The sequence below is a fragment of the Paramormyrops kingsleyae genome, chromosome 3 (assembly GCF_048594095.1).
Source record: "Paramormyrops kingsleyae isolate MSU_618 chromosome 3, PKINGS_0.4, whole genome shotgun sequence".
NCBI classification, from domain to species: Eukaryota; Metazoa; Chordata; class Actinopteri; order Osteoglossiformes; family Mormyridae; genus Paramormyrops; species Paramormyrops kingsleyae.
The window spans coordinates 39,605,068-39,632,443 of NC_132799.1; the positions used below are offsets into that span (position 1 = coordinate 39,605,068).

A 27,376-nucleotide genomic window follows, 5' to 3' on the forward strand; every position below is an offset into this window, starting at 1 on the left:
TATGTTCCTGTTCATTAATCAGCAAATTGTTGCTTCCTAAACTGGTCTTAAATCACATGATTTTGCTTTAGGCAGGAAGAAGAGCCTCTCCATGTGTGTAATTATGCAGCAACTCCCCCCACCCCCCACTGTGTATCTCATAAGGAGTGCCTCTGTCATTATAACCCCACACAGGCCAATGAGATCTGACACCTGTTCAGTCATTTTGAAGTTAATAATGAAAACCTGGGAAACAGCATTAGTATTCACTAAGCAAATAATCAACAGGCAGTGCTTCATTTGTGCAGCAGCTATTGTCAGGAACTCTGGCTCAGAGCAGTCTGCACTTTGACACCTCTCAGGTGTACTCTGGAACCTCACACACTACACCCAATATAGTTCAACTTAAAATTTATTTGAGTTAAACTTTGGAATTAATGCAAATTGAAGTAAAGGACTGTATATTTTTTAAATCGTTTGCATTGTATGATTTTTTTTACATACATCAGCCTAAATTAGTATGTTTTACTTATTTGATTTGAAAAGGAAAAAACACTAACCAGTGTTCATAGAAAATATTGCATTGTTTAAGTAATTCATAGTGCATTCATAGTGCATTATCATAAAAGACTGATTTGTGTGTATGACATCATCATGATCTTTATCAGCTCCAGCACCTCAGAATTTACAAAAAATAGATGTGGTGATTTCACTAGTGAAGACTCATAAACCTCCAATGGTCTGTGCAAGCCTCTTAGAACATCCCTCTACCTTCATGGTTCACTAAGCATGACTCTCTTCAAATTGTCTGAGGGCTTCTATAAGTGTGGGAAAGCCTCACTGATCCATAACACCCTCACAATAAGTACTCCAAGCTCCATTAATTCAAGAAGTCAGAGGGAATTGCTGTTCTACACCATGTGAAGGTGTGTGATATATATTATCTGTTCACTTTATTTATTTTTTCTTTGCAATAATCACAATACAGAGCACCGCTCCAGGAGATTATAACACTACCTAGCTTGTCTTGCCTCAGTCTCACTGGTCTGTCATGCCATGGTGACTGTGACTGATATTGATGTAGGTTTCAGGTTAGTTTCTCAGCAAGGAACTAAGGTTACTATAGTTAGGACAAACACTGAGGAATGTCACTACATTGCTCAGTTATTTCAAGCTGACAGAAGGCAAATCAATGCTGCAATCATAACATGCCTTAATTCTGAGTACTCTGAGTGGCAGTGGATGACAATTTGTTTTACAACTAAATCTGTCACTTTTTTGTTAAAGTTATTAGCAAGATGTTCATTATCATGCATTGGTCATGTCTACTACATAAAAATACATAAAACAATACAATTTAGAAATGAAAGGGAAGATTTTGGCATTGTACATTGATTAGAAATCGAAAACTGATGTAATTTATTTGAGCTCTAGACATAAATTGATCTACACACAAAGGTAGTGTAGGAATATCACAAACATTGTATTAGCAAGCTGTAAAAGCTATCAGTAAAGTACTGGGCCCTTCACAAGCTGTAAAGAATACCACTGAAGTGCAGGGCCATAAGCCAAGTGTAAAAGATATCAGTAAAGTGCAGAGCCATTAGCATTCGGTAAAGGATATCACTGAAGTGCAGAACAGTTAGGACAGTGTAATAGATATCACTGAAATGCAGGGCTATTTAGTGGGCTATCAGTAAACTGGAGGACTATAAGCAAAGTACAAATGACATATGAAGGGCCCAGAAGCAAAGGCATACATTTTCACCCTTGGCTGACTTATAAACCAGTTTAAAATGTGCAATTAGTGATTAGTACCCAACAGGGGGCCACATGGTGTCCCTGCCTATATTTTAATTTAGTGATTAATTGCCATTGTTGACACACCACAACAACAAAATGTGTTCTCTGCATTTAACCCATACATAACAATGTGACATAGCAGGGGGCATCTAATTCAGCACCCAGAATGCAGTGCTTGGGGGGGATCTGGCTCAGGGTACCTCAGTGGAGCCTTGCTGGTCAGGGATTCAAACCTGCAATCTTTCAATTATGAGTGCGCTTCCCTAACCATTAAGCTACCAATGCCCATACATGCCCTGGGCTTCCTATGATAGACTCCAGGTTCAACACATCCTGGGCTATGGGAGATGGATAGAAAGACAGTAATTAACAATATTATTTCTCGGTGTTTAAAGCCTGGGGCTCCTGAGTTCAGAGTGTGATGATAATAAAGAGGAAAGGATGCTGGTCAGCCTGCAGCATGCGGTGGACGCTGGTTCTGTCTGTTATCGAGCCCCTTTGCTCACCTGTGGTCAACAGCAATAGCAAGGCGACTGCCAGGAGATCACAGGACAGCCAGCTTGGGGGGTGCATCTTCTCTCTGACATGCGGAGGTAGAGGACCAAGTGGGCTTCAGCTGAGCACCAGCACGCTTCTGATGGTTCTTCTCATGGTCTACGATGTCCTGCCTGGAGGAGATGTCCAACTGATCATATTGCACATTTTGCTTTTGATTCTCTAGCAAAACAGCGTGCGTAGTGACAAAAGGGGTGAAAGATTTAAAATGTTGTCTTTGGCGATACAGTAAGACCAGATTTTATATTCTCTACTGGATTTTGTAGGATTATGACATGTTAATATGCTGGCTAAGCTTCTTAAATCACAGAAAGAATGCTTACTGTTTGCTAGAGAGTGTGTATCCATCTGGTCTTTAATACAGTTATCAATCATCTGATATTTTAGAAGCATTTCCACTTACAATCAAAGGGTTGAATAAGGTCAATAAAGCACGGAGAAAATGCCCAGATGAAAATACCCCTATGCTATCTCTACTAGGAAAGTGACTTAGAGACTTATTCAGGAACTGAAGTCTGAGCACACCTAACAGGGACATGAGTCACAGAGCCACGAAATAAGTAGAGTATTTAGGTGACAGGCAGCTTCGCATCAGAGGCACGCAGCCCGCGGCACGAGATGGAACGAGGTGTTCCAGCACCAGGGGCTTTTCTCCCAGGTTTCCTGCCCTGGGGCCTCCCTGTGGACATGGGTGGCCTCAGAGTGCCTGAGTTCAGTTTCCCAAGGTAAGAAATACAGAGCATAGCTGGAGGAGGCTATCGCAGTACCAGGTTTTCCATGTCTTAGTCCCAATGGTCTGCTCGATATAATGTCGTCTCTCACCCTCCCCTGGGAGCTCAGAGGGGGTTATCGGTACACAAACCAGATGCTCTGGATGAGAAGCAGCCCACTGAAAGGCTTTGTGATGAAACATGTAATAAAACAAACTATTTTCCTCTGCCCTTTCCTTCCATCCATATTGAATGGACTAGTCTTGGCAAGGCATGTTAAGACACAGTTCCAGAATGAAATGTTATTAACTGATTCTTTCCAGGATATGGATGGTATGAAGTGTATTGTTTTAATCACCCTTATTATTCTCACTTAAATGCAGTAGTATGGTTTAAATTAAAATTTCCTCTAGGGGATAATTCATATAGGGTTAAAATGCCCTCTGCCTTTAATGATGAAGTAGTCTGAATCTGTTGCCTGTTCTCAGCATGCCACTGAAGTCTAAACATAAAGGGAAGAAAATTTTTATAGGATGAATTCAGTCTTATTTTTGATGGTTGGATAACAACAGATGGCTTCCAAAAATAAATGAAAAACGTCACAGTCACGCCTAACATAGCAGAGCACAGGAACCCCAGTGGTGGCTTTGCAAGTAGCAAGTTGACTTGTGTCACAACGGAAAGAACAGGTGCTTCAACCTTGTGCTAGCAGTTCAGGTCGGTAAAGGTTGTGATTTGTTCATTCTTTTGTTAGATGTTAGTATGTTATATTCACTACACACTCTACTGAGTTTTCTTCTATTAGTACTTTTATATTTTTCACAATTTCTGCATGCATGTTGGATATTCCTTTAACTACTCAAACATAATATTATTGTGGATAACTATTACTGTGGATCAATAGCGACACATGGAGCTAGTCTTATAAAAACAAAAGGCTCATAATCCCTGCAGTTTGTGGTTTGTCTAGTGTATAGAGAATACATGTCACGAAAGTCACATATGGGTCAAATGCAGAGGACACATTTCGTTGTTGCGCACTGTGTGCTGTGGTGTGTTGACAATGACCACTGATCACTAAATTCTAAATTCTAAAGATGATGAAAGGAGAAAGGAAGAACTCAAGTGAGAGGGTCCTTGCCCTCATATTTAATCCAAGTTCAACATAAAAAAAACCTATGAATTGTTTTGTGTGGATTTCCAAAGGATGTTTTGCCAAATTTTATGTACAGATGAAGTCAAATCCTAAAATATGATGAAAGAGTTGAGGAATCATTTCTGACAAAGGTCTATTTTAGCTTTCTATATTAGATTTCATCAGTCAACATTAGCTAACATTTGCACCTTAACTTGCTAGGTAGTTTAGGTACTTAAATTTTAATATGTGATGCCTTACAAATGACTGGATGCCAGATGTGCACTGCTAAGTTCAGTCAAACAAGTTTAGTTTGTCTGTGATCTTGACGCTCACCTGGGTCCATCAGGACCAAAGTGCGAAGTAACAGCAGTTAATTAGCCTGTTAGCTATTGCATGACATAAATAGAGAAATACAATACAGGATCTTGGTATTTTTACTAACTTTTGATTAAAGGTTATGAAGAACAGAAGTTTTGACGTATTCTGAATTTCTTTTTTTAAAAAGGAAGAAGGATTCATAAAACTAGTTGCCTCTGACTTTTTGAATTCATAAGATAAATAAATTGCTATTAAAATGTTCTGGTAGATCACTTTGTGTTTAACAAATGGAATGCATTTCAATGACTTTGTTGTTTGACTGCCGCATGTCTAATCATTCCCCTATTTCCATAATATAATGTTGCTGGAATAAATGTAAGAACATTTTATTCTGTGACTCATGCTGCAGTTGTACATATACTTATGCTGAACTTCTGTACACAATATAACTGATCTTTTTGAACAGTAACTTCACATGCAACAAAATCAGTTACAGGTGAGTAGAGAACTTGTCCACCTTAATGTTCTCCCTGAATTTTACAAGGTGATTACAAGGAGTATGGAGAGTGATAAAAGGAATGAGGAGGAAAAGAATGAGAGCCTCATTTCAGGACAAAGTATATTTCTTAATAGCAATAATATGAAAATGTTTTATATGTTATAGGATGTCATTTGCAGTACAAATAGTGACCTCTTATTTGTATGTATATTGCTGTAAATGGTGCAGGAGAAAATTCTTCCTTTGCTCTAATCAAAAGCACAGACAGCAGTATTTGTACAGTATTTATATACATAAATCTATTGACATCTGCATACAGCTCATTTGACAGGAGCTATTGAACATGGTGCTGAAGGACAGCTCTCATTATTTACTCAGGGCTCACACTGCTGTCTGCTCTGTGTTTACAGCCACAGAGGCACCAGGACAGCAGCAGCAGACCCTCTAAACACCAGCACACCTGACACACAAACAACTTCCTGTTTCAGTCTTGGAAGAATGGAACAACATACTGTACTCCATCAGTGTCCTGAGACCCCTCTGTTAGTTTTTGATAGTTCTCTCTAAAACATGACAGACCTCCAGTATTATTTGAATACCTGAATGGAAATGGACTGGAAATGCAATTAAAAATAAATAATGACATTACTGCGTAAAACTCTAAAAAGATGCAAAATATATTGCAATATATTGCAACCAAAATGATACATTTATAATGTGTGTTTTTATCTTCTACCTGTCAGGTTTTTAACTATTCCTTGCTTTTAAAATTTTGAATAAGCGTTCAAACAGTGCTATGTGGTACATTTCATTTTTCGTGGATCTTTTGGTAGCCATTATTAGATTTACGAAGGTTTACAACCATCTGTCTGCCTGTTTTTTTTGTTTTTTGGCTGGATGGCAAAAAGATTTTGCATGTGCATTACTTATTTTTATATACTTGAACAGGAAGTGAAATTAAATAATTTTAAATAATGTTTATTGTCAGGGTCAGCCTCCCGCTGTGGTCCTTCCGTGCCCCTTCCCCGTTTGACCAGCAGGTGGTGCTGGTCATCCCGTCCATACGTCAGTCCTTGTTTCTCCCCTGTCTCTTGTCTGGTCTCGTGGCTCAATGTATTAAGCATGTTCTCTCTGTTTGCCCCTCGGTCCTGAGTTCCCTCTTGTTGTGAGTTCGAATCCCGCCTCCTCTGTTTTTGTATTTTGCTCCCTAGTGTTTCATTTGAGTTTCTTTAGTTCTTGTGTCTGATTTTGTAGTTGGTTTTGGTTTTGTCCCTTGTGCCCCTGCTTGTGTCTTTACCTGTTTAATTCCCTAGTGTTGGTTTCTGTTTCCTTGATTAATTCTTAGTTTCCCTGATTGTTAGTGTCTTTGAGTTAATTGGTTTCACCTGTGTCCTGTTTCCCTAGTCTTTGTTAATCAGTCTCACCTGCCCTGTGTTAGTCATTACCCCTTGTAGTATATTAGTTCCTGCCTTTGTTCTGTTCCCCGCTGGTTCATCGTGTCTATGTCTAGGTTGTTCGTGAATGTGTGTAGTTGATTTATATTGCGTGTGTTTCATGGTTTGTTTTGAGATTCCCCGTATTAGTTATGTAGTTAGGTTCTGTTATTTACTCTTGTTAATTAATCCCCTTTAGTTTTGACCCCTCGTGGTCCTTTTGGTTTGTTTGTGTTTGTAGTTTTTTTTTTTCTGTCATTTGTAATAAACCCTTTTGTTGTTCTTGGAGCCGCAAGTGGGTCGTCAGCCCTTTTTTTGCGCACCATGCCGCGCTCCCGTACCCGAGATGCCCGCAACCATGACAGTTTATGAAATTAAATAACTGACTAAATGACTTAATGCTTTTTAAAATTTGACAAACACAAAAGAACATAACTGAAAACAAATAGGCTCCCAAGGGATCTGAATGGAAGTAAAGGAGGACAGCAAGGCATAGGCTACACAGAAATAAAATGATGGATCTGAGAAACACAGGACTGGGAAGCACTTAAATACATGACTAACAAGGGAGCAAACAGGAGGCAGCTGGGGGTGATTAACACGAGGGCAGGAACAAGAGGTAAGATAAACAAGCACCAAGCATGGCTTGTAAGGGACATGCCAGGAGGAAAAACAGGAGGGTCAGATGGGCAGGGCGTGACAATAACCCTGGAAGTGTTAATCGAAGTACTTCTGAAAGAGTAGTCATAAACAATTTGTCCATGTGGGGACAAGTTAAGGATGGGCCAAATTCCATTAATCCTATCCCAAATTCTCCATCAAAAGATTCACCCTGAGCTGAAAATAAAAGTGGTGTTTGTCTTGGAGTGCACACTGGGTCCAAACAGTAAGCATGAAAAGTCAAATTGTGTAGCACTATGAAAGTCACATGCATTGCCTGTGGTGGGGGCTTCTTCTGTTGATTACATGCAGCATTCAGCCTTAACAGACTCTGCAGCAGGAATCCAAACAGTAGCCTATACTTACTGCCATTGGTACCTGGGGAACAGTTTGCTGTTACCCTGGAAACCAGCTTTTGCAGAAAGAAAACAAAACAAAAAAAAACTGTTAACTGCAGATTGTCCAAACAATAATTGTCTCTTTTAGTTACAGGAAACAAGTCAGTGTGGCAACACTGAATAGAAAACACAGCAGGGTTTTGGGAGCAGCTGACATACCTGATAAATTGGATCCCATTTTGTGCTTGGCTCTTTGTTAAGTTCAAATGGGAAACACAACTGCCAAGGCTTCTGAGCTCCTGAGGTCGCTTTTTCCTTATCTCCCAAGGCGAATACAATTTTTCACCTTTTTTTTTCTGCTCTTCAGAAGCTCTGAGCTGAGCACTGATTAAAGGCACTGAGCTCCAGGATTGAGCAAAGCAGCATATTGTCTTTTATGTTTGTTTATTTATTTTCTTGAATTTATGACACAAATTCAGCCTATTCGTAGTATCTTACTAGTGGTAATTGAGATCTGTATTATATGGTTTTATGTCACTGGTGTAAAACACAGAAAGACGTATCTGTTGAAGAGTAGATGATGAAGGTGTAAGGTAGGAGGAAAAAAGCATCTCAAGTGACACACTCTTTCCAGAACAGTTACTGCCACATAAATTTTCAGATGCCAGAAATATAATCTCACATGCATTTTTTTAAAACCACAGGAAAGTGTGCAGACTAATCACTATACTGGTGCGTACCATAATTACAAGAGAAACTCCAGTCCTCATGCAGAAAACAAATTTTACCCTGATGAGTCTCTTCAACATACATCCACTGATATCATGGAGTCTTTCCTACGATGAAAAATTTGTTATAACTGTCATTGGGATCCAGGGTACATATCTGATTGGCTTTGAGAGCTTGGAGATGCAAGTCATCAGATCAATGGATTAATCCAATTGATACGTCGTTTGCAGCAGTGTGAGTTTGATCCTTGGTTAGAGTAACATCTGTCAAGGAAAAGCTGTTCCAACATTTATTGCATTACATCATCTAAAAGTCTTTGTAAGGCATTTATATTCCATAACCAGTTATGCAGTGCAGGGTTGTGACTAGCCTGAAGCTTATCCTAGGGGGCAAAGGGCATAACTGAGGAAAACATCCTGGATGGAATGATAAAACTCTTTGCAGGGCAAATATTCATACTCACAATCACAATCACACACAACGGGCAATTTTTAGACATAGTTTCCCATAACTGCACATTTTTTGATTGTGGGAGGAAACTGGAATATCTGGAGAAAACCTATACAAACACAAGGTAAACATCCACACCCAAAGACAGGGGTGGGAATTGAACCTACAAATCTGGAAATGTAACATCACAGAGCTACCCACAGAGTCACCAGGCTGCCAAGATGCCTGCATGATGTGGGTTTGCATTTCAAAGAAGATAAGTCCTTGGATAAACCAAGTAAAGAAGGAACATATGTCAGAATTTACTGAAGATACAAAAAAACAAGTGTGTGCCACGCTTACGTTGTGTTAATTCCCGATTGTATTCACCTGTTGCCTGTTCTGTTCAGCGTATCCTGTGTATTTAGTCCGTGTCTGAGTCAGTGTTCCCCAGATCCGTCATTGTCGTAGTGTGATGGTCGTCTATTGCTGTTCTGTGGATTTCCTAATAAACCCCGTTTGCCCGTATTATCGGCTCAACTCGCCTGCTTCCCCACTCGCCTACTTGCCAACACAATACTTTATACTGAGAAGCCTGGAGCTGGTGTTTTTCTTTAGGGTCAGGAGGTGACCTAAACCTCAAGACTTCAGCCGCAGAGCAGAGAAAATTAAGAGACCACAGCACAATTTTTTGTTTCACTCATTTCTCAATTAATGGGTGTGCGTCTGTGAATAATATATATTTTTCTGCAAACTGCAGCCTGGTTTTTCTCTGTTTCTCATTAATGAATGGCTTCTTCCTTGCTTTATGGATCTTCAGTCCTGCTTGTAGGAAGCTGATATGAACTGTCCTAGCAGTGCACTTCACATCTGCACTTTTTCCAATATTTCCCATTCCTTTTGTAGGTGACTTGATGTCATCCTACGATTCACGAGAAACTGTCGGATAGGTTAACGGTCATCAATGACATTAGAATGTGGCTTCCGCCTTTTACCTGGCTGGTTTCTGGTCGTTCCCAGTGTCTCCTGCCTCACCTTATTTTAGTGTACTGCTGTCTTAGAAATTTTGAACCTGAAAGCATCCTGCTGCTCAGCATAGCCTTCTGCCAGCAAAGCCACAATTAAACTGATTTAAAAATGCATTTGTTTAAAAATATAGAGTGGTCTCAATTTTTTCCACAGCTGAATATGCACTTTAGCTACTTTACTACATTTGAGTGCTGTACTTTTACTATAAAATGTCCAGCTGTAGAAATGGTGTGTGGGGATGTCTTGAATAAAATGGCTACCTGAGCAAGTAAAATCCATCTGGTTGTAAGTGTTAAAAGAACTTGACAAAGCAGAGGAGCTTTATATAGGATATAACCCAGCCTGCTTTATATGTGATGTATAAAATTATATGGGATAAAGCAATTTTAAGTGTTAAAACAAACATAAAAAATCATGACATTTAAATCAGGTGATGTCTATTTCTCCAAAGAGCTTCATGGGAACATGTACACAAATGCATTGAAAACACATTACTATCTTGTCTCAGCAGACAGATATGGAGAAAGAAAGATTAGAAAACAGAAAATAAAATTAAAATTGACAATAACAACCAACTGATCTCCCGTGACTCGCCTAACAGCCTGATTCATTGCTTGCTTAATATCAAGGTATAAAAAGTAAATTCTAAACTGATTTCTTAGTGTATATCTACTGTCCAGCCTTTGAGCCTGGGGTAACGGTAACACCATTGATAGTTATTTAAATGAGCATATCACTGTGTGCTGCCTTTTGAAACAGTCATTAGGAGGTTCAGTGAACTGGTGTGGAATCTTTTCAAGAGCGATTGGTGAGCTGAACGAAAAGAAATCAGGTTCATTAAAAAAACACCTAATTTGTTCAAAAACGTTGCCATGCTACAACACCATACTTCTTTTGATAAGAAGTAAAAAATGGTCTTATTTGCATTTTAAAGCCCTTTGAAATTAGTTCACCCTTCTCTGTATTTCAGATGAGAGTGGCTATGTTTTACTTTTCATTAAAAAAAAAACCTATAGCAGATCACCAACACTGCATTGTAAGCTCTGATCTGGTTGTTAGGAGACCATGACTATGACTATGGCTGACTATGACTGCGGGGTTCTGATTAGTTCCTGGATGATGCTTTCTCATTTATCTATGGGTGACCATAGATTACTGAGCAATACCCAGTAGGGCAAAAAAAATTCCCGAAAGAATTTTGCTTGCATGTTCCATCCATCCATCCATTTTCAGAAACCGCTCAATCCCAACTGGGGTCGCAGGAACAATGGATGTAGGCGGGAACCAACCCTGGGCCATCACCAACACACCACATGGCGCACACACTCACACGCACATGCACTACCATAGGGCCAATTTAGACTACTTGCCTGTAGTTTCTGCAAATGATTGATCATGATTTGAAACAATCACACTTTCACTCGCTACCCCAAAGTGTTTATTTCATTGATGGAGCTTTTGTTAGACAGCAGAACTTATACCACTTCTATGACATTTTGACAGCATTGGTGCGCTGAGTGATTTATTTATGCCCGTCAGCAGAACTCGTACAGCTGTAAGGAATACACAATATATGTCCTGTCAGTACAAAACATACAGCATATGTGAGGTGAATTGATGTAAATTTCTGAGTGCATTTAGTTTGAAAATTCTCTATTCATTCCTAACTTCTGGATGGGGGAAGCTCTTTTTTTCTCAAAATTCTGTGTTTAAGACAACCTGACCTCAGGAGTCAGGATGAAATGAAAAGGCTGCAGTGCACCCAGAGGTAAGTTTTTACTGGGCTTCTTCACTGGCTTCACTGTCACAATCCATCACTTTCTCTGGTCCCCTACAATCTGTCACAATCCATCACCTTCACTGGCTCCTCACAATCCATCTCAATCCATCACTTTCACTGGCTCCTCACAATCCATCTCAATCCATCACTTTCACTGGCTCCCCACAATCTGTCTCAATCCATCACCTTCACTGACTCCCACAATCTGTCTCAATCCATCACCTTCACTGACTCCCACAATCTATCTCAATTCATCACCTTCACTGGCTCTAGAGGTGTCAAAGGGATTTGGAGATTATTGGTTAAAACATCTACATGGTGTAAGATTATGTGGAACATTTGAACCAGAATTGCTCAGTGATATTTACTATTGTATGGTCTTGCTGTCTTGCATATTTTTTTCTGTAGATAGTTCAGTTTCCTCCAAGAAATTTAAGAGCCAAACTCTCTGAAAAGGTACAGTGTATAGCCCAAAAACACTGCACCTTGTGCAGAGCCACTGAACATTAGACCAGAGAAGACAGAGCATAACCAGGTAACACCACATAACACCAGGTAAGGCTTGTTAGCTCAATCTTGGTTTTTCATGGAAAATTCTCTCCAAACAGCACAGGAATCTTAGCTGCTGAAAAAACACTTGGCATGAAATCTTATTCCAAGACAGAGGACTTGAACCATTTCTCAAGACCCCCTCTATGACTAAGACAGTAACTAACACAGATCTCAAGCCCTGTGTGTGAATCCTAACGAACCTTTAAACCAAAGAGTGCTGAAGCAAAATGAAAAGGGACACATGTTTATTACAGCCAGGCAAATTATGACCTACTTAAATACAATGTTGCAATAAAGTCTCCAAATACTCCCTTGGAGGACTAGGAATATAAAAAATTTACATATTGCCATGTCCACACTGCAACATCAGAATTATTTCTGTCCCACTTAAAACTGATTAACATATGAGGGGCGTGTTAAGAGCATGTCCCCCCTCTTTACTCATGAATGAAGAATGAATCAAAAGTTTGGACACACCTACCCATATAAAGGCTTATTTGCACTTTTCACTGCATCTTATAATAATTATAAAGACATCAAAACTGTATAGGGAATTATGCACTGACCAAAAAAGTATTAAACAAAAAAACTTGTTTGGGGCATAGCTGTGTGAACTGGGACTTGGAAGGTTACCAGTTCAAATCCATTAGTCGGCAGACTGATCTCACCATTGGGCCCTTGAGCAAGGTCCTTAACCCCAAATACTCCAGGGACTGGCTGACACTTCTGTCTCCTATATGGCAGTTTTATGAAGTGGGATACAGTACCTTCTGAGATTCCTTTCTAGCTGTCCTGAAGGATCTCCCACATTTGCTGAGCACCCATTAGCCTCTTTTCCTTCACTCTCTGGTCAAACGCCTTCCAAACCATCGCTGCTACATTTAGGACAGGTGCCAGGTCATGTGATTCAACACTACATCATTGTCATTTTTAGATTTGCTCTGCAGGATGACCAAACTAAATATGTAGGGACACTGTCTTTTAACTCCTCATCGGATAGGAGCTTCTTTGATCTTTATTCACTTTATTGGCATTGTGTCGACTTTCCATCTGTATTCTAGAATTTTTTTTATAGTAGTTAAGCTCACTTAATTTCAGTTTATATATACGTATCTTTATACATTAGTGACAAAAGCTTGAATTAGAAATACCTGGAAAATGAGCCATTTCCTTGCAAATTTTCTCCCATAATGCATTGCTGTAAATCTCATGAATACGGAACTGTAAGTCTTACCAGCACACGAGCATTCAGTAGGCACTCAGGGTTAATAGGCTTGTGTCCCCAGCAGGTCTCCCCATTTAGCCTTCCCATCGTTCACCAAGTATGTGTGGAACGGTAAACAGGAGGAGCAGTATGGAACATCAAAGAAGGTGGAAAAGGGGCAAGTTCAGCAATGACTTGATGGTGTAATGCTTGTTCACAAATTACATGAATCATTATATAATATTATTAAGATCAAGCACAATTCATATTCTGCATTTGTGAGAATGTCGTTTGATAAAGCCGTGGAAAATATTGAGACCACTCTATATTTTTAAACAGATCTGCATTTTTAAATCATGGTTTAGTTGTGGTTCTGCTGGCTGAAGGATACACTGAGTAGCAGGATGCTTTCAGGTTCAAAATTTCTAAGACAGCAGTATACCAGTACACAAAAATAAGGTGAAGCAGGAGACACTGGGAATGACCAGAAACCAGCCAGGTAAAAGGCGGAAGCCACATTCTAATGTCAGAGATGACCGTTATATATGTATGTATATATATATATATATATTGTTCACAGACGCACACCCATAAATTGAGAAATGAGTGAAATAAAAAATTGTGCTGTGTTCTCTTAATTTTTTTTGCACGGCTGTAGTATCTTGATACATTCATGTGAGAAGTTGTTGAGCTTTTTTTTTTTATTATATCACACTTATTTGTTTAGCAGATGCTTTAATCCAAAGCAATATTCAGTTGAGAAAGCAGGGTCAGCCAGTCTCATCCTTGCTCAAGGGCCCAATGGTGAAACACTCTGCCAACAATGACTCCTTTGACATAATTGCCTCTTTCCTGGGACTCTTCGGCCCTGTTGTCCAACAGGTGACACCTCTCCATTAGAGTGCACAGCAGTTTTCCCCTTTACATCATTATCACTACAGATTGTCGATTGTCAGGATCATCTCACAGTTGAGACTTCCCCGTTCTCATGTTCCCCAACTTGCAAAACACTCATTTTTCTTCTGTTGTTTTTACCAGTTTATTTATATTTCTGTTTGACCTACTTGCACATCTTATTTCTACACCAAATGCCTTTTGATTGCAGAAATAAGACCTCTGCTTCTAGAATCCTGAAATCAGTATCTCTGTCCTAAAAACCAGAAACCAGCCTTTGCACATCACACAGCACGTCAGTCAGCTTCATTTCACTAAAAGAAACGGAAGCTTCTGCCACATTTCACAGAATTGACCAGTGTCTTGCACTGGACAGTTTCATCTGGATGACTGTTTAATTCTTTCTAACTGTTACAGAGACAAAATTAAATCCTCAATGCTGGAGGTCTTAATCATAATGAAGGTGTGTTGACTTGCAGAAGATAACCAGCATGCAGAAAAGACTATGAAGCCAGAACTGAGCTTATGTTTCTGCAAAGTGTCACGGTGTGGAGTCTAGAGTCTCAGAAAAGGGCAGAGTGACCGTAAAGAGTGAAATAAAAAATGCTGTTGGCTGGATGCTGCCAGTCCATCCCTTTTGAACATTTGTAGAATTGAAATTTTTTGGGAATCATTTCTTACTGATGCTTGAAGCACTTTGGTCGAAGTTCTCACAGTGATCCAATTTCCTATTTTAAAGAGATTTCTAAGCCTGGACTTTTTTGATGTTTTTTACAAGTAGGCTGGTGAGTAAAAATAAAGAAGTATGAGTAGAACCAGACCTGCTAGAATCTTATTAAATCAGCCAGGCCTCATTTACACTGTGAGGAAAAAGATTTAAAGAGTTTACGTAAATTCTGATTTAATTACCTTTGGAAATATTCAGAAAATATTCTTCTTTTCTTAAATGTTATTGAAAAAAGCTATTAAGAAAGGGGACAAAAGTTGCATCATGTCTATCATGGAATCTTAGCTTACAAAAAAGGGTTCTAAGCACAAGAGATCAACACATTTTAACCCTCTTAAATTAATGTGAGGAAAAAAGAAATTTCAGAATTCTATTGGCACATCCATTCATCCATCCATCCATCCATCTACTCAGGGGTTCCGGAGCCTATCCCGGAGGCTATGGGAACTAGGCTGGGAACAACCTAGGATGGGGCATCAACTCATCGCAGGGCACACACACACACCATTCACTCACACATGCACACTATTGGCACATTTATTATATAAATATGGATCATTTTGTAATTATACTAGATGAAATAACACAGGGAGGAATGCATGTTGATGTACAATACATTATTCTAACTAATCCAGGAGCCCTTTTTAGGCTGGCCTGCTAAATCACACTACAACTGTGCTCTAATGAAGCTCCTTTACCAAGCACCTTCTATTGTATCAGCAATCGCATGTCACAATCGCATGTCATAGACATGTCATTTCTCTGTCCCTTTTAAGAGCTGAATGCGCTGTTCCTCTAATTATCATTTTCCACCAGACATCTTCAGCCCTCCCCCTTCCACACAGGGCAGTGTGCTCTGCTTTGATACCAAATCTGCCATTTCGTTTGGCTCGAAAGCCTGTTTCTCACCTGACGCTGATGACAGTTGGGATTTTCACTGAATAAATTTAGCTTCCAGTTATCTGGGTTTTACTGCAGGGGGTGGGCACATCTAAACTTGAGCACGAGTAAATACAAAATAAAACATTTAAAAGCCTGGTTAAATTACATTGTTTTTGGGCACCTCTTACCACATACATTTAACAAGCCGCCAAACATAGGAAATCACCCCCCTCTGGAGGACACTGCAAAACTTTCAGCTTCCACAGATTAGGGTCTACCACCAAGCTAACCTATGACATCATCTATCCATGAAATTTAATGTAATAAGTGCATTCATCAGTTTAGTGCCTGTCCAATAAACTTTGTTTTTTGTTTTTTCAATTCCTTTCCATACATTTATTTAACATTATATATGTGTGTGTTCGTGTGTATATATATATATATATATAAATATATAATTTTCCTTCTGGGGACAGTAGTATTCCTGAATCTCTAAATTATTTTAGCCAATCAAACAGGAACTCAAATCAGCACTTAAGCTAGAATGAAACAGTGAGTGTGGCCACTAATCCATGAGTTCAGAAGTGTAAGACTGATTTTGATTGATTATCAAAGGGGTTCTTTAGAAATTGCGCTCAGGAATGTACTCTCACACCTAACCAGTGCTGAATACAAAGAGGCTGCTCACATTCAGATAATCAATATCATGAAAATGGGTTTTGTCCAGTTATCAGAAAAACAAAACTCAAAGTACAAATGCATCACTAGATATATTTATTTTAACCTTATTTTTTAACTTGGATTCAATTATTTTGTTAAACAATGCAATATTCTGTTACTGCCATCTCAGAAACAATATTCTTCACTTTCACCATAAAACAAACCTTACCAACTCTATTCCCTAATCAATGCTTAATTGATGCTTTTACTTTTAGAAACATAAGAAAAAATGTTCTGGTTATTGGTTATTCATCTAAAGTAAACTAATACTTAATAAGTTGGATTTTTTTTTGCTTCCGTAATACTTTGAATGCCATTGTACTGTACCAGTCTGTGGTCAACGCTTGTCATTATCTAGAACAAAAAAAGCGAGAGATTCTCCATAATATCTGATAGTTGGCAGTAATCAGCTCATTTTAATCAGCTCCAGTCAATAAATATTGCTCAGGAGTTTTGTCTGAAATATCTGCTACCTTTCACTGTCTTATTTAAATTGGTGAGGATTTTCACTACAGAAGAACCGCATAAAGCAGGTAGAATCTTTCCTTGGATGGTAAAAGTCACTATCCAGACTTAAAAAATAGATTGAAAATACTCTCTCATGCACATTTTATGGCTTGGATTATTAATGATCATGATTAAGTACATTGTCTTTGATTGAGCAAAGAAGCTTGGGATTTTTCGGCAGAACCCCATCTATCATACCCAAGTTTTGGTCTCCCGGTTACCGATGCCAGTCCAGCCTAATTGCTATGCAGCATATGCTTAGAGACCTAAGCTACAACTCAAATTAAAGCAAATTATAGGCTTCAGAAGAATGGCAATGAGGCTGAACCACAGGGGTTTTGCAGCTTCTATAACATGAAACTTGGAGCTGTTAAGAAGAGGATCAGCAGAGAGCCTTCACAGCTTTCAAGGGGGGAGATCCAAATAGGAATGGACTAGGCACCGGGCATGTCAGGGACACAACATGTGTCTGCACTTGTCAGATATTTCTAACGAAGCTTAAAGATCAGGTTGTCCTGCAGAGAAATTGGAAAGCTTCGTTCAAAAGTCATTATAAGCAGCTTTGTGAACTTACCTCTGCAAGTGCCGGAGAGGGAATCGTCGTTTCTGTCACTTGTGTCCCTGCCAGTCCCCTCTTGCTGCACTCCTGTGACAGTCCATCAGCCACACTGGGGACATCGTGAACATCCCCGTTCTGCAGAGTCGAATCAAAAAACTTGAGGAAAACCACTGTGGAAGGAGGACAGAGAGTAACATGCAGTCAAGAGTCAGTCCTTAGTCCACTGAACAGGATCTGAACGGCTGGAGCTCAGCAAGGGAGATAAAACAATACTGGCTGAGTGAGTGAATGAGGGAGGGAAGTAAGGGGGTGGGGGCTGTGTGTACGGCAGTGTCAGTGCGAGCGCCTCTCTGAGCGCATGCACACGTGTGTGCGTGTCTGTGTGTGCGAGCGTGTGTGTGTCTGCGCGCGTGGGTACGCAAGCCTGCCTTTTATGTGCTGCCAGCAGAGTCACAGGGTTACTGTTGCTACACAAAAAGAGCGGCTCCCCGTTCTGGCAACCCAGCCAGCCAACCACCTCCCCCCCCCCCCCAAAAGCCTGCAAGCCTGCCCCTACTCCAACAAGGAGCCTGGACCTGATGTCTGTGCCAGAAAGCTGAGAGCTGCTTTGCTATCTGCCCTGAAGGAACCCAGGGAAAGAGGACTTTGAGAGGAGAGCTAGGTGAGGGACGTGGCCCCGACCTGCAGCCAGTGTTTTCACTAGCTGATGTGTGTTTCCAAACACAGAATGAAAGCTGCATTCAGTACCTGCCTCCCACCACCAAATCCTTGCCCATTACTTATACGTGCACTTCAGCTACAGGTTTCTGTCTCCGTGACGACCTCTGCCCCCTCCCCAGAGCTCCTGTTCATCACACGCTCTAAGGTCACTGAAAGGAATAACATCATGGAGAGCTGGCTCCAGGCTCCTGCATGTCACCTACACAGGGAGGAGGGGGGGTTGGGGGTTCAGAAGACAGGTGACAGACATGGTACCACAGCAGGCAAAGACCCTCCACCCCACCTTCTAGCTACAATTTGTCATAGATGCGGGGACGTCTGTCAGCTATACAGGTCTGAACCTCACAGGCTCACACCATACCCAGGCAGCTCCACACACTTGATAATTGGTCACTGAAGAAACATGGAGTTAAGTCAGTGATGACCCCTAGTGCAGACCTTCCTTTTCCAGATACATTTTGCTTCACGCCTATTATGCAACGATAATTAAGTCCATTCCCAAAAAAACTGTGTAAATGCTGTTAATTTAATTAATTTCTTTAAAAATTAGAGTATGATCATAATCCCAGATTATAAATTACGTTGTGGTACATAATAGTAAAAACAAAACAATAACCATGACAATATAAAATATACCATATATCTGTATTGTAAAAAAAAAATCTGTGATCTGAAACAGCAGCAGCCGGCTCTTGTCCCTCTGATGAGGTAGACAGTGAGGCTTGTTAGAACAGAAAGACAAATTGGTGGCTGACTTACTGTGTTTGATTTTTTGATCTTTGTTCTTATCATCATGGGCACTGTGGAAGACAGCTTTCAACCTGTGCATCGATCAGTAAATTAATGCAAGAATTTAATTGCGGCTTATCGTTTTTTTTTCCATCTGTTTGCTTGCTCTCCCATGTCACGCTTCTCATCGTTTGTTAACCCCCTGAGGGTTCCTCGCAAATCCCTGTGTGAAAACGAAATGGGAAACGTGTCTGTGTTTGCATCCCTCCATGCTATTCATTTCAGAGATAAACTGTTAGTGAAGTTAATGCCGACTGAGAACAGAATGGGAAGTGCAGTTAGTCAGCAGAGAGAAGGTGTACACGTACCTGCTAATTACGCTAATGGGCTGTCAGGCCCTTGAGATAGACCACTGTTGAAGTATTGCCCTTCTAAACAGCATAAACAGCACACTGCTCACAAGATATTGTGATACTATCAATGTTGTGCTATTCTGTTCCCTCTCTAAAAGTGTAATGATTATTTTTTTATCAACATGGTGGTTTAGTTTCCATGGCCACCAACCCTCTCCTTGCTGCAAAAAGGCATCGTTTGACATAAGGTTCACACAGGCTGTGCTCAAGTTAAGCTACTGTTACCAGCACCACATATTTTTTCTATGCTAGACATGGCACAAGTCTCTGAACCACAGAAATCTTCAACACTTCCATTGTAATCGGTTGCAGTCAGAGCAGTTGTAATTTTTTTTGCGCTGCAATTACGCTTTTCTCCAAGAGACCTGATCGATGGTCCTCTTAGCTCTTTGCACATTATTGGTTAGTTGCTTGCGAGGTACAACTACATGGAACTAGCAGTGATTGGACCGAAGGTTCCCCTGCTGTAACCCACTTTCCAGTTATCGATATCTACTATAATTACTCTGGAAGAAAATACCCCTCATGTTTCCACACTTCTAATTTCCCCAGAGACTTGAGCATGGATAACCAAAGTGATGCCACACAGCAATGGCTAACCATGAGTCAACTCTGTTGTACAAGTTACCTCTGGAGTAACACACAGTCCAAGTATTTGCCTTCGATGAGTGATTCGCTGTGGTCCTGCTATATTCAGTTTTCCTTCTGTCCATCGTGTGACTGAAAGAAGCACCGTGATGTCTTAGGAAGCAATGTCTTTTTCCCTGTCTTTCTATCATCCTTGCAAGCATGTTGCATCAGCACGTCGAGATGACTTTCCAAAGCATTTTTGGATTTTTAACTGTGAGTTTCTGCTTTGGTGACACACAACTGTTCACAGGTACACAGATTTGAGTCATGGCCAAAGGATAGCTACACTCAGCGGCCATGTTATTAGGTACATCTGCTCGTTGATCCTGAGAGTCTGCTCCAGCAAACAGAGAATCGTGTGCTGAGATTCAATATATGCAGCATGCAGACAGGCTCAAGTGGTTTAATTAAAGTTTCAACAGAGATCTAGAATGGGCAATATTAGTGATGTAGCCAATTTCCACCATGTTGTTGGTACCAGATGTTGTAGTTCCAGCATCTCAGGAACCAGGCACCAATGTGGGATTTTGAAGAAATACAATGTCTACAAATTACAGAGTAAGCTAAGTTAGTCATGTCAGAGCAGATCATTTCAGCATAATGGGTTCTAGTTTTGTAATTAAATTTAAAACTTTTACAATAACTATGAAATGATGAAAATCTTGTTTTCGGTTACTCACCATTACAATGACTGCAGGTGCAGGCCTGCCAGTTCTGGAAGAGAGTCATCATATCTGGAATTCATTCCAGTCATGCCACACTTTTTTAGTGTTAGTTTGATACCATACTTAATTATCAAAAACTGGAGAGCAGTCAATGATTCACAGCTCCAGACCTCCCAGTACATTGCGTATGTTGATTTCCTGTTGAGATCTTCACTGACGAGACTTGATTAAGCTGTTGATTGAATAAATCACTTAAATCTGAAATATCTTAATGAAACAGCTTTAATTTTCTACATGTATTAAACCCAAGTGTTAAGAATTGTTATAATTATATCAGAAAACTTTTCATCTATTTTAACTGCTAAAAAGTTACCTGAGAGATTAATTAATAAAAACAAAATGAAATGTCCCCACAACCCTAACTATAATAAATGGTTGGAAGACAGATGGATGGAAAAAAAATTATTTTGATAGGTTTCACAGATTATAAAGTAAAGGGATTCATACTTATTAGTACAAATGTACAAGCTTTTCCTTATTTTTGCTGGATTGAAATAGATCAAACTATGAGATTTAAATATACAGTGGACCAAGTGCTGAAGTGATTTGCATTCTGTGAACAGGTCATGCATTCATCTATCCATCTCTCTGTCTTACATAACTGCATTTCCACTGTTGCTGTGAGACTTTTCCAGAAAGCCCAAGTAAAATCCCGCCAATATAATACATCAGAGGGGCCGAGGTGAGACTGGGCTAGGACACCATCTTGGATATATACAATCACCATCTGTACAAGAACACAGGAAACGATCTGCTGCAGAGACCCTGGCGAGTGATGGCAGAAAGGGGATGTGGCAACGGGAAGGTAGCTGGGAGAAGACCCCTGTCAGGGCCATGCTGGCCTGGCCTCTGAGGAATGAATGGCTTCCTCTGGTGTTGTGGTGACACGATGCACATGTCCAGACTGCCACTGCTGTTTGCAGTGACAGATGGGACATAACAGAAAGGACAAGAAAAGCTGTCTCTTACAGCTTATCGTCTATATGCAGTGAAGGGGAAACCCCTTCTGATCATCATTTCAAAAATACCTCCTCAAACAAAGAAAACATGTCTTAGGACATCAACTTTTGTACCATTAATAATGAATTCAGTACTCGTTAGAGAGACTGTCCTTTGTTAATTAACCTGCATTTCAGCTCATGACAAAATGCTCATAGAAATAGTTTAAGAAAATGAAACAGTTACTCCTGTCATATAATGTTTAAATTGTGTTTTTGAAGCACTTTAATGGGGTCAAATGACACAAAGATTATACAGGAAGGGAGAGAAACTTGACTGAAATACTGAAGAAAATTAAAATATAGGTATGAGTAAAAGTACTGCAGTGCATTACTTTCAGAGAGATGTGGAAATACTGAAGGGGACCATTCACACCCATCAATCAAACAAATAGTTTAACACCTGCTTCATACCCTCTGTAAATTATGGCCAGCCTTGAAATCCATAAAATTAAAAGAACCTGAAATGGAGATTGAAATTCTGAAGTGAATCAGAAGACTGCGACTCTTTATCAACAGCATTATGTTGGTAAAATACATCAGAAATGAGAAAATGTAAGATAAAATCTTATCCTCTCAGCAAAAGCGGAGTACTGCCTTCAGTTTAAGCTTGCCTGATCCAAGGCTTATCCCTAAAAAGTCTTTCCACGCTCTTGATATATCAGTCACACCAGTTGCTATAGATAATTTGGTGTTTTATAATAACAGTGGAGTGAATTATTTGGCTAGCAGTATTCCATCCGTGGTTACTAAATAAGTCATACACCAAGCTACTGCGTAATATCATTTTGAGAAAAACAAGACCTAGTTCACTCATAACAATGAATCAACTGCACAGAGAGCACCTGCATGAGTCATCCCTCAGTAACTGGAATACGTTTCATCGGAAGCCACATGTGTTGCGACTGATAAGATACTGTAATGTAATAAAATACACATAGTCCCGTAAGTCACGCTACATAACTGACAGCTGCATAAAAATGTCAGTTTCATTTTCACTGTCTTTTGGAGTGTCGACCTATTTTCAACTGGCGCGTGTCCTATCCTTTCTGGGAGAGGCTCCAGCCCACCATGATGCTGCTGTGTAATCAATTAAAGAAAATAATTGAATGGATATAATTATGCATCATAAGATGTGATATGAATAAAAAATTACTGTAAGCATTGTAATACTAAGAATAATGGCCAAACATGACATTTTTTCTCATCCATAGAAATTATTAAAAAAACAAAAATGCCATGTATTTAAAATATATATATATATATATTAAACATACTTTGTTCGTATGCATACTTGTTTCGGCAAATTTTGAGTAATGTCTGGAACCATGTATATTAAATGTTTATTTAAATTGAGTTGTAGCCTTCCCCTTAAATCCATTGTCACTGGGTCATTAAAATATGACTATGAAATCAACAGGTGTGTTATTCCCATTAATATTTGTTTAAAATTAGGATAGATATTTATAGATGTCTTTGAGAAAGATAATTCTGAGCTTTCGTTCGTTTCTGTGTAGGAAGTAAACTGTATGTCTGGGTATATCTTTGTTTTCTGGTATCTTATACATTTCTTCTCATGTCAAGGTTTGTCAGTTAATCCTGGCTCTTTGTCAGGGAATTAATGATGCCTGCCGTTGTTTTGTACTAGATGAGAATACTTTTAGCTTTGTGCAGAAGGGCTCACTCAGGTCTTGACACTTACAAGCAGCAAAGGTGTTGATTATTCAAACCTTTCAGCTGGACTGGGTCCCTAGAGGTAAGAACATTATCACCTAGCTGTGCATTATTAACTCTAGAAGAATGACTGCTTTTGTAGTTCTTATCAGACATTTTAGTATAAGATTAAGGTTTGAAAAGATATTCTAGGATGAATTTGTCTAAGAAACATCACCAATCTCTTCTCATGGGCTTTATGTGCTGGCAGTAGGCAGACAATGGCGTATGGCTGGGTTTGGATGATCTCATGTTACCATGGTGATTGATCACTAGCATGATGCCTACACCAGCCTCAGGTATTGAAATCTAGCTAGCTTTGTTTGTTTTCTAGGGTTAAAAATGGTCAGCCCAGGGTATATTTGGAAATTCTTGGTGTGCACTGATTTCTGTTTGCCATTTAAAGGGCCTGTGGTTCCATTTTTATGGTTCTTATTATATTAATAGTCTTGCTTTTGAAAAAAGGCAGTTTGTTTAAACTGTGGCTCTGTTCTGCCCATGTGGGAGAGGTCTATTCCAATGTGTGCCCCAAAGGTTGACCAAAACATTTTTTTTTTTACTTCTGACAATGTTTTAATTGGCACAAAAAAGGAAATAATTTCACATGAATGGGGCTTTGTCTAGGTGGAATGACCTGTTTGAAGCAGCATAGTGCATAGAAGCATGAGCAGCTGTTTCGTCACCATGGCTCAGTAGAGATAATTGGACTGTTATCAGACAGCTGATCTCATTGAAGGACTTTGTGGTGTGGGAAGTATGTGGGGGTAGAAATGTGGGTTTGTGGGTTTCACTGCCTCTATTGTTAGGCATGATCTTCTTGTGTCTGGGCCGGTCCCCACTGTATAGGTACTAAAGGGATGGTATCCAAAATCACAGTTTAGGCTGCACTGAAATTGCCTCCAAGTCGACAGTATTTGCCTATTTCTGGATGGCCCTTGATTGAAGTGTCTGGCATGGCACCTCACAAAGATGGACAGAAAGATGCACCAGAAATATTCTGTTCTACAACTATATTTCTTTGTCTACCTTCACACTAGCTAGACATTTTAATGAGATTCAAGTCACCAAAAACCGCACATTAAAGTGCATAAAAAGTTTCAGTGAAACTAAATCTGAGTATAGGATGTAAAATTAAAAACTTTTGTCGTTGTTAGCTAAAATTTCTCATGCGGGTTTTGTCCCACTGTGAGAAGATATGCATCTCTAAATTACTTGTAGCGTATGATTGTGTGCGTGTGCTATACTGTACCATGGATTTGCATCCCACACAGGGTGTTCCCCTGCCTTGTGCCCTGTGCTGCCTGGATTCAGCTCCAGACTTGCCATGACCAAGACCAGGATGATTGGATAGTCAAATGTTTAATTGCTGTTTGTTCCAGTCTAATTGCTACTGGCCAAAAGAATTAGATTGTGGCTACAAGTGGCAGAAATGTGCTGTATGGGCTCAGTCTTAGAGAGAGGGTGAAGAGCTTGGACATTTAGAAAGGGTTTCAAAGTTGAGCTGGTGCTCCTCCACATCAAAAGGAGTTTGCTGAGGTATTTCAGTTATCTATCTAGGATGCCCCCTGGATGCCTCCCTGGGAGGGTATTTTTGGCATATCCAAATGGAAGGAGACCCCAAGGTTGACCCAGGACACTCTGGAGAGATTACATCTAACAGCTGGCCTGGAATGCCTTGGTATCCCTCCGGAGGAGCTGGAGGAGGTGGCTGGGGAGAGGAAGGTCTGAGTATCTCTGTTCAGACTACTGCCCCTGTGACCTGATCCCAGATAAGCAGTGGCAAATGGATAGATGAATGCTGTCTTATTGCTAACAACTGAAAATAGATGGAAGATTTTTCAGTTCAGTTGAGTGAGGTTACTAGTATGCCCTAAAGATCCTGTTTGCTATTACTGACAGCATTTCCCTCTCCGATCACACATACCATGCTTTATGGATTTTAAATTGTTTGTTAATTTATGGGCATGTTACAGCTATGGAATAACCCAGTGTCTGTATTTGTAATATGATTTTTCATTCTATCTTTTCTCATTCAGAGAATATATGTGTTATCTGCAAGGGCACTTTAACGCACAGGCTAACTCTGGTCAGCAAGTGCACCATCATAGAAAATACGAGGACACTGACAACTCAAACAACCCAGCGGCTTCTAACCATGTCAATGTGCCTATGGTTATCTCGTTGAGTAAATCAATATCATGATCAACACTTGATCGGGAAAAATGCACCAAATAATGCAAATTCCCAATATTTTCAAATGCATCATATTGCTTTTGATGGTACAGGAAGTGTCAATCAATAGCAGAACAAGAAACGTTTAATAAGAATCGTTTGGTTGGAGTTGGGTTGCATGGGAGTATGTCAGTGAGTGCTGTAGCCTCACAGCACTACAGTCCCCCCCCCCCCCCCCGGCTCTATGTGTCTGGAGTTTGCATGCTGGCCTCATGTTTGGGTGCATCTCCTACAACTATAGCAGTTTATTCTTGCACTCCAACATATGGTGGTGCAGTGGGTAATACTGTCAACTCTTGGACCTGAGTTCAAGTCTCTGCCATTGCTCCATGTATGTGGAGGTTGCATGTTCTCCCTGTGTTGCTGTGGGGTTTCCTCTGGGTACTCCAGGGAGGCTGAGGTTGGAGTTATCAAATTGCCTATGAGTGTGTGCTGGGTTGGCACCCCATTCTGTGCTGCCCCCTGTCTTTCACCCATAGGCTCCAGATCCGCTGTGACCCTGAATAGGATAAGCAGTTTCAGAAAATGGTGTGGGAAAAATGGACGGATGAACTCCAACATACAATTAGGTGTATTGCAGGCTCTATGATTCCCATTGTGTATGAGTATGTGTCCTCACATCTTGTCAAAGCCTTACATCTTGTCAAAGCCCTGTTTTTCCTGGGTTTGCCTCCAGGCTCACCATGATCCTCTACTGTAGAGGCAGTTATTTAGGATGGATGTATGTCACTTTGGATCATTTTATGACACTGTTTCTGATCCTGGAGCCCATGTACAGTACTGTTTTCATTTTTGGGCTGTTTGACTGATAGATGAAAGGCATCATAGCATCAAAATCTAAAAGAATGACACAAATCTTTCAGTGTTTTTCACAGGTAGTCACAGATCACTTAGTTAGAAAGTAATAATTTCTATAGCGCTGAAGCAAAATATTCCATATTTTTATCATGCAAAACCTAAAAAGGCAACTTGTTTAAAAATTACTATAAAACACAGGGTGACAATCAGTCATAATACTTCCCTAAACTTTGGTTTATTCTTTATTTCATAAATACACTTAGCAATCCACCCATCGTCCATAACCTCTGTAGAGGGTCACAGTGGAGTAAAACAATGCAACCTTTTAGTTATTCTTTCATAACTGTTATTGACAACCAATTACAGTCGGTTGATAAGTACGTTAAATTTGAGTGTTAAATATTAACTCCATACTCACTCCATCCATCTGATGACCCCCTAAAACTGAGCGGTGCATGCAACGGGAATCCACTTTCTGATAAATCATTATATTGCTAATAATTAATTTAATTTTTCATGTTAAATTTAATTATTCAACATTCAATTAATACAATTTTTTTATGTTTTTTATTATTAGCTGACTTTAAAACCATCTTTGAAGAACAAAACAGAACTGTCACCTAGCAGATAAACCCCTGAATTCAATCAACAGCTCCTTAAAGACTAGTTAATTTGATCACAGCTTGAACTAGGACCATCATTCTCACAGGTGACTGGAGAAAGGATGAACAATTCCTGGTCTTCGGAGTTAACATAAATGCGGCAGGGGGCCAATGAAAATGGGGCCATGGTCCCAGTCCTATTGGCAGTTGGCTCGTTAAGTGTGGCTGGTAGCCAGTGAAAGGGGACCATGGTCCCTGTCCAGGATTGCATTGGCTATTGGCTTGTTAAGTGTGGCAGGTGGCCAATGAACGGGGGCCAGGGTCCCTGTTTCGGCTTGCATTGGCTGTTGGCTCATTAAGTGCAGATGCAA

The 27,376-nt window shown here is 40.0% G+C and overlaps 1 protein-coding gene across 7 annotated transcripts in view; it reads right to left on the reverse strand.

Moving 5' to 3' along the window:
• The window catches only part of LOC111834162 (protein shisa-like-1a), a 61,670-nt gene that overhangs the window by 25,660 nt on the left and 8,634 nt on the right, over positions 1-27,376 (reverse strand). The window contains exons 2-6 of one of the 7 annotated variants that reach the window (XM_072710279.1): positions 20,618-20,651; positions 18,925-20,027; positions 18,197-18,364; positions 17,461-17,615; positions 2,289-2,450 (exon numbers count right to left, since the gene is read on the reverse strand). In XM_072710279.1, coding sequence (XP_072566380.1) covers positions 2,289-2,355 — 67 coding nt within the window. In that variant the 5' untranslated portion in view covers positions 2,356-2,450; positions 17,461-17,615; positions 18,197-18,364; positions 18,925-20,027; positions 20,618-20,651. Of the gene's footprint in view, positions 1-2,288; positions 2,451-17,460; positions 17,819-18,192; positions 18,795-18,924; positions 20,428-20,617; positions 20,652-27,376 lie in introns of those variants that run through there. The other 6 variants (XM_072710280.1, XM_072710281.1, XM_072710278.1 and 3 more) reach the window with 6 other exon arrangements.